The sequence below is a fragment of the Mesocricetus auratus genome, unplaced genomic scaffold, assembly GCF_017639785.1.
Source record: "Mesocricetus auratus isolate SY011 unplaced genomic scaffold, BCM_Maur_2.0 Super-Scaffold_100676, whole genome shotgun sequence".
Lineage (NCBI taxonomy): Eukaryota > Metazoa > Chordata > Mammalia > Rodentia > Cricetidae > Mesocricetus > Mesocricetus auratus.
The window spans coordinates 58,078,899-58,086,351 of record NW_024429266.1 but is presented as its reverse complement, the minus strand read 5'-3'; the positions used below and the strand labels follow the sequence as shown (position 1 = coordinate 58,086,351).

The 7,453-nt window shown below is 46.0% G+C and overlaps 1 protein-coding gene across 5 annotated transcripts in view; it reads right to left on the bottom strand.

Annotated features, from left to right (window-relative positions):
- Positions 1-152: 152 nt before the first annotated feature.
- Positions 153-7,453, bottom strand: part of Srgap2 (SLIT-ROBO Rho GTPase activating protein 2) — a 215,306-nt gene continuing 208,005 nt past the window's right edge. For 4 of the 5 annotated variants that reach the window (XM_005079849.4, XM_013120382.3, XM_013120381.3 and 1 more), the window contains 2 exons: positions 6,186-6,510; positions 153-3,332 (listed from right to left, as the gene is read on the bottom strand). In XM_005079849.4, the coding sequence (XP_005079906.1) occupies positions 2,949-3,332; positions 6,186-6,510 (709 nt within the window). In that variant the 3' untranslated portion in view covers positions 153-2,948. Of the gene's footprint in view, positions 3,333-5,123; positions 5,219-6,185; positions 6,511-7,453 lie in introns of all 5 variants that reach the window. The other variant, XM_021232878.2, reaches the window with a different exon arrangement.

Genomic DNA, 7,453 nt, shown 5'->3' with positions numbered 1-7,453 from the left:
GAGGTTCCACACATGGGCTAAAGGGAACCAATGGTGCAGAGGGGGAAGAGAAGCCCCAAGGTCACCTTGTTCTTCCTGTTGCTAGGCTTGCACTGTTAGTTCAGACGATCAGTACTTTCAGGGAGTGGGGAAAGGGAGATGACTTGCAGCAGTGAAACCTAAAAACGTATTTTATTTTGAAGTTGTGCTTTGGATTTTCCCCAATCCAACATCGGCTGAGTGAGTCTTAGGTTCACACAAAGCATCTTCAAGCATACATACAATATTCCAGTTATCAATACCATTTTAAAGAACATACCATTTTACACAAATGTGACATACGAATCAGACGCCACAACATTGCAGTTCCCTGGAAGATCTAAGTTCTCTTCTGAACCGAAGTCCATGCACACCAGCCCTTCCAGTGGTCTGTTCATCCTGGTGCTGCAGGGATTTCTCATCTCCTTGGGGACAAACAAGGGTGGCCTGAGAAGGCTGGCAGAGACCAGTATTTCCAGTTTTTAAGCTGCTGGTGGCAAATTCCTCTACTTTTCAAACTGGGATGCTGGTAGCTCCACCCCACTTTTCTTCCCCAAAGACCGAGTCCACACCAGGGAAAGGATCCATGCCACGAGGGGCAGAGCAGGGCTCTTGGAAGCATCATGCTGGTTTCGGGCAAGCCTATCTCAAGAAGGCTAGTTGCCCAAGGCCTGGGGTGGCCGGCTCCTTTTGGCTTTGGGGTGTGAAATCACAGTGTGCAACCTCAATTCCAGTTGAAGTGAGCTCTGCCGAGGAGGACTCACCTCCTGTTGGTTCCTGCTCCTTTTAACAGGACCATCTCACAGGCGTCAGAAGCACCAGAGATAAGGAAGACAGCAAGGCTCCCAGAGCTGGGGTTAGCAGGGAACCACTTGTACACTGTCCAGTTCATTATGCAAATCAGCAGACGGACATCGACCAAGGGGATGAAAAACACAAATAATGTACAGGACTGAAAGAGAAGGCAAGAACAAAAGAACAGACCCACAGTATGCTCTTTAAGAAGCTTTGCTTTTGGCTTCTTAGGGGGTAGTGTCCTGGAGAGTGGATAAAGGGCAGGCTGGAAACTTGTATCACTTAGATTAAGAGGAATGTAAGGGCGGGAGATCATTTCAGATCCTTGGGTCTGAAAGTCCCCTTTGGCTCAGGAGCAGTACAAGCCCAGGTCAAGATGATAGGTCAGTAAAAAGAACAGTAAGAATCAGGCAGCCCAAGGACCTAGAGTTGTCCCTTGCCATCTGACTCACTCGCTTCTCTAGTCTCCCTGGTGCTACAAGTTACTCTTCTCATTAGTGACTCCTTCAAGCTTCCCATTCTCTTCATACAGAGAGAAACATCCACCACTTTCTGAAGATCCAACTCCCAACTTCACATATCGGTCAAAAGGATCTCTTCTAGCCCAAAGCTAAGGACATTCAGATTTTCCAACCTGAATGGCAAACCACCATCTCTCTTGAAAGACAATGAAGCTAAATAAAAGCATAGTAGAAACCAGAGAAGAGGAATGAGCCTCAGCTTCAAGGAGCTATTGAAGCACACGAGCCTGAACTGTGACTTCCGAGCTCTGGTGCTCTTGGGGAAGCACAATGAAGAGGAGTGAGTGTTCGAGCCTCAGGCTTGCAGGCTGGCTAGAGCATTCCATGTTAGCACATCTGAAGCAGGCCAATGGCAGGCCCAATATGAAGCATTCAATCTTTTACTTTTTAAAGATTCTGGCTTTGGGGAAATAATTTTGACTATGTGGGGGTCAAAGTTCCCTTAGTTGACCTTGTTTGGATAAACAAAACACAGTCTCAAAAGGCAGGGTCTCTAGAATTGAATGAGGGCTCTCCAAGCCCCTGTTCATCTCCAGAGAACCTTATAAAAAAAACTAAGCCAAGAGGTAAACTTGAAGTAGTTTTAATCTGGGAACAATTTTTGGATTAGCAGAGTGCAACTTAATTTTTTTTAAATAGAATAGAGAATTTTAAAAGTTTTAAATTTCCTACCTCTTTCAAACCTGCCATAAACATAATAAAAGTTTAAGACTTTTTACTCTAAAAGGAAGTAGCTATAAAACTGTCTTATATTGGAAAAATGTCTGAAATGGAAAATGGTGGTCAAGAAACAAAGATGAGAACTAAGAAAAGTCTGTGTGTTCAGGAAACTTTAAAAGCTCCTTAGTAAGACTGGGATGTACTTCTACAGAATGGAGCAGAGCAAATGCAAATACCAGTGACCAAGTCACAGCAAGAGGAAGACGACAATCCCCACCCCCACATCAGATCACAGGACTGTCCCATTCTGCTAAATTTCTATGATAGACAAGGCCAGGTTTCTCTGGTCCCAATGGAACAAAGTTTCGAGGAGAATAGAGACTCCCGGTGGCTTCAGTGTGAACTGTCACAACAACAAAGATAGCTCTATGACCAGGAGAGGCTACAGCAGAGACCAGAAACACCTCTGCGTATGTGCATGGGCGTGCACGCACACGAGTATTACTTATAGTAAAGGAAAACCGGGCTATATGTGATTTTTTTTAAAAATTAGTACTTAAAACAAGATGCCACCAAGAGCTAAGTGGCTACAGCTAACCATCTGGTCAAGGTGGTATCCTCTAGTATGAAGGGACAAAGACAGAGGCCCATGCCCCCATGTCTTGCCTTGACAGATATAGCAACCTGATCATGGAAAACTTTCTCTGGCTAACCTAAGAACAGTATGTACTGTAGCTGGCTGGATTACAACAGAGGGGAGCAACGAGTGGAGGGAAGGACCGGGAAGGGAAAGGCAGTAACAAGGGCTTCATTCTCAAGGTTTGGGTAATGGGAAGGCTAATTCCTGTAAGAACAACTTAGAACCTAATTTCCAACTGAAGTCTCCAAGCTAGTTAAATAGGAAGATTTTAATAACGGTCAGTCTCCTTGTCTAGAACAATTAAGTTATACCCCTTAGACAGTACAAGACTTGTCAGTGGACTGCGGGGAAGCTGATGAATTGACACCCGGGCTAGTGGCATTTGTTTTGGGGAAGACAGTTGGCTTGGGCCGTGTGGCTGGTGGTTTGACTGGAGCGGCCATCTTGACAGACTTGACAGGCCGGAAGGCGCAGGCAATGTCCCCAGCAGTACTGGCACTGCGCTGGAAAGCAGGCTCGGGGTCCTTGAGGAGCTGAGTGTGCAGGGGGCTGGAGGGCTCAGATGTGGGGGCTACCACTGGGGAGGTCTTGAGAGGTTCCAAGGTGTCCAGAACCACGTCAGGGGTGTGCTTAACATTGCTCTGCCGCTCTAACTCTCGAAGCTCATTCAGGGCAGAGTTCATTGTTGCTTCAATATCCTGCAAAACAGGAAAAAGGAAGAAGTAAGTCAAACCAGGACAGATGTCCCCAAGAATCCTATTTCAACTAAATATGACAAGCCATGAAACCAACTATAAAATGCCTTATTTTATTTGGCCGAAGTCCTTGAACACATGAATGTTCAGAATGTGGAGGAAGGGGACAGAGAGATTTTCATCATCAGGAATTTAAACAGTGATTGATGACTCTGGACATGACAACGCTGTTGCACACATCAACTCATACCAGTGGTGGTTTCCTGGATAAAATCAAGCCAGCTAAAATTCCAGCAGAAATGGGGGTGCCCCTGAGGCCTGACTCCTACCGGAGAAACCACTGGCAGTTGATAGTTGCTGAGGTAGGGAGAGTCACTCACTTTTGGGGATGGGGTCCTGGTAGCCTGACCATGGCCCAGTGGGTGGCCCTAGACCTATGCATATATGGAAAGTATTAGACTTCCCATAAACACACACACACACACAAAAGGAAGGCAGGAGGTTGGCAGGGAAGTGACGTGGGAGGCACTAGGGGGAGTGAGAGGTGGCAGTGGATGACATGCTCAACATATATTGTATAAATGTATTAAATTTAACAACTAAGAAAAGTATTATGAAAAAAGAATAGCTGAGGTTTTTTCAACTTGAGCCCTTGGTTTTAGTGACAGGTGCTGAAACATTTCTGGAAGAAATGACATATAATTAAGTGGAGGGTAAAGGTCATGAGTACCCGGGGATTCATTATGTAATCCTCTGTATTTCTGTATGTTTGAAAGTGTACACAATGGTCAAATTTTACAAGGTGGTAGAGATCAAGTATGATCTTTATTTTCTTGACTTCAATGGTTAAGGGGGCAATTCCTTCCTCCACAAGAGCTAAGGTAGGTTCAACAGCCAAGTCCTTGAAGATTTACCAAGATAATGTTTCAATTTCCCAACTCACCCAAGTGTGCAACTTGAACTGGTTTCCTTCTACCCAGCACCATGAAAGGGAACCCAAGATTGGCCAAAAGGGGGAGCCAAAGCCCACATAGGTAAGTTAGCAAATCTGTAGATACTGAAGACTTTAGAGAAACAGCAGCCCGAGCCCAGGGGCTCAACGCAGAACCAAAGAACTTTTGTAAGCAAGCATCCAGTAAGAGCGCCCAGCTTCCATACCCTCCCCGCAAACTTGTGTTTAATACCACATCCCAAAGCCACCACAGGACTCCTCTTTGGGATCAAGACTACTTTCAAAGTTTCTAAGTTTCAAGTAAGCCCCAGGCTCCCCACTTTGGGCTTCCTGTCCAGTGACTGAAGCGTGCTATGGATGATAATGACTCATTTTCATCCATCACTATGGCATTTATTAGCCTTTCTTCCCCCTTCCTGAAATGCCAGGGATGGAACCCAGGAGCCTCTGCATGCTAGGCAAGCATTCTGAGCCTGCATTGCTGATCTACACCCATGGGCTTCTCAAATCTTTCAGAATGCTCAAGAAGAATTCATATCTCCTGGCTCTGTCCTGTAATGCTGCTAGTATGTTCACATTTCTAAGACTAATGGTTAGCTAAGGGGATCAAGGAGGATTCCTATGGTGCAAGGCAGATTGCTGTCAGGAGCTTAAGCAGGATAGAGGGTAAGCAAAGCAAGACATTATAGGCCCAGAGCTCGCTACCAGACGTACCAGGTGTACCTCCTTAAGCAGAGCGGGAGTGAAACCAATGGGGACCATACAGAGCCTCTATTGTCCTTTCCCGATCACCCCAGAAGTTGAGGTGAGGAAGAGGACAAAAACAAGCCCTTAGTTCCTACCTGTTCTAATGAAAATTATATAGCTGGGAGAGACGTCTGAGAGAACTGCTTGGAGTAGCCCCAGTAGTTGGATGTTTAGAGGTCGAGTTGGATTTCTAATATTTCATGGAAAACAGAGTCATCAATGTGGTGCTGATGGAAGCAAGGTCCTGCAATCTGGGAGTTCATCTGCATTGTTACCTGGAGCTCTGGGTTGGAAACCTTCTAGTACCTGAACTTCAAGCAACAAGAATACTTTGGGGTTCTAAAGATAGAATCAGATGGTGGACTAATTATCTATCTACAAGAATCAGAGATCAGCTTTATGAAATAGGGTGACAAGGGTGGACATGGAAATATACAAATGTGACCTGAACTACATTTGGGTTTTAGCTTCACTAAAGTCTATTATTGTGTTTCTATTGTCTGCCTGTCTGCCTACTTATCTACATATCTACTTATATTTATCCATTTAATTTTTCATGTGTGTGTTCTATGTGCAAAGGTCAGAGGAAGATGTCAGGTATCAGTCTCTATCATTCTCTACCTTATTGTTTTGAGGGCAGAGACTCTCACTGAACTTGAAGCTTGTTCTTTTGGCTAGGCTGGCTGAGTGGCTAGCAAGTCCAGGACTCTGCCTACCCTTAATCCCCGACACTGGGGTTACAGGCCTTTTATGTGGGTGCTGCAGATTTGCATTCAGTTCATCTTGCTTGCATAGCAAGTGTTCTTATCTACTGAACCAACTCCCCAGACCCTATCTTAGTGTCTTAACACATGAAACTTGGACTAAGGAACTTTTATACTTAGCTGCTGGCTTTAAAAGTTAACAGCCTTGGAAACAGCCAGAATATGAATAAGAAGGTAGAATTCTATTAACTCTACCTTCAGGTTTTGCTGGAGAGACAAGGATAGGCAGATTGATCAGTAAGCTGTCTTGGCAGGTTCACATGTATGATACTTGCTGCACACTCCCTAGAATGTACAGAGGTCTCTTTTAAGTTCTGTTGATTAGCCGGGGCTGCTCTGAGTGGAACCGTTGAGTGCAGACTTACTACTTATTGTCCAGGGCCCCTCAGTTACCTGTGCAATGACTTCAGGGTCCACGGGCCGATGGTTATTGAAGCTTTTTGACCTTCCTGCAGTGGCAGTCTTCCGGATCTGTGGACTGTCCAGCCGGTTCTTCAGGGACGAGTGCCGGCTGATAGAGTTGAGGCTCCCATGGCCGCTGATGGAACACTTATCTGGCCCTTCCTTGGGGAGATTCTGGCTCATGATGGGCTGAGAGGATGGACGGCAGCTAGCCCCCACCCCCGGGGAGGAGGAGTCAGTCAGAGAACTGCCCAGCCCATGGCTGTCACTCCGAAATGTTTTTCTGATGCTCCCAGATTCTGGACGCTTCCTTTGCCTTCAACAAACAGAAATGGCACCTGATCAGGAAGCCCTGGGTCCAATGAGCTGGGACTGTGACAGAGGGGCTGAGGCTGGCACCTGGGACATCTAAAGAAAGTCACACAGAATACCCTATCTCTTCAGTTTTTCTTTCTCTTGTTTTCTCTGCGGTTCTGTTCCCTCCAACCCCCACCCTGGGCAGAGGCAAAATGGATACTTACTTGGTGGTTGTGAGCTTTGAGTTCTAACCATGTAAGATGCTGTCAGAAAAAAATTGCCTGTTCAAGAGAAAGTTTCTAATGGGAGAAAGATTCATGAAAAGACCCACTCCATTGCCAGCCTGAACAGAAACCGAAGCCCCAGGTGAGAAAGTCTCGCCGTCACCAGTGAGGGAGGTCGCCATCACCAAGGAGGAGAACTGCTGACAACAGGAGTTGACTTTTCTAAATTTCAGTTTGCTCAACTATGCTACAGCAAGCCCGTCATCATCTGGGCTCTGGCAAGAGGCTATTTCTTGTTCATAGCCATGGAAGAGACTTTTCAAGGAAATGCAGTGGCACAGACAGAGGGTTCAGTGTGTGCCTGATCTTCGGGTAGAAAGGGCGTCTACACAACTCCTATGTCACCCAGCACTGGGCCAATTCACTTCATACCACAAAAGGCTCTCAAATGACATGACGTAGTGGGATCCTAGCCATATGGGTTATTGCCTGCTGCTGAATAATTTTATTTTTCTGAACCAGACTTTAAAGGACCTCATTTAAGATGCCATCAAGCTGCTATCTCAGATAGCAGCCGTGTAGCTCTGATCTCAACTCTACTGAGGAAGATGGGCTGAGCTGGGGGGCGGGATGGGCAATGGTAGGACTGCAGACTGGTGGCAGTCTCTGAAGCACAGCTAATCCCTGAAGTCAGTTCTTGTGCGGCTTACAGCTTTGGTCTGCTTTATCTTTTCTGGG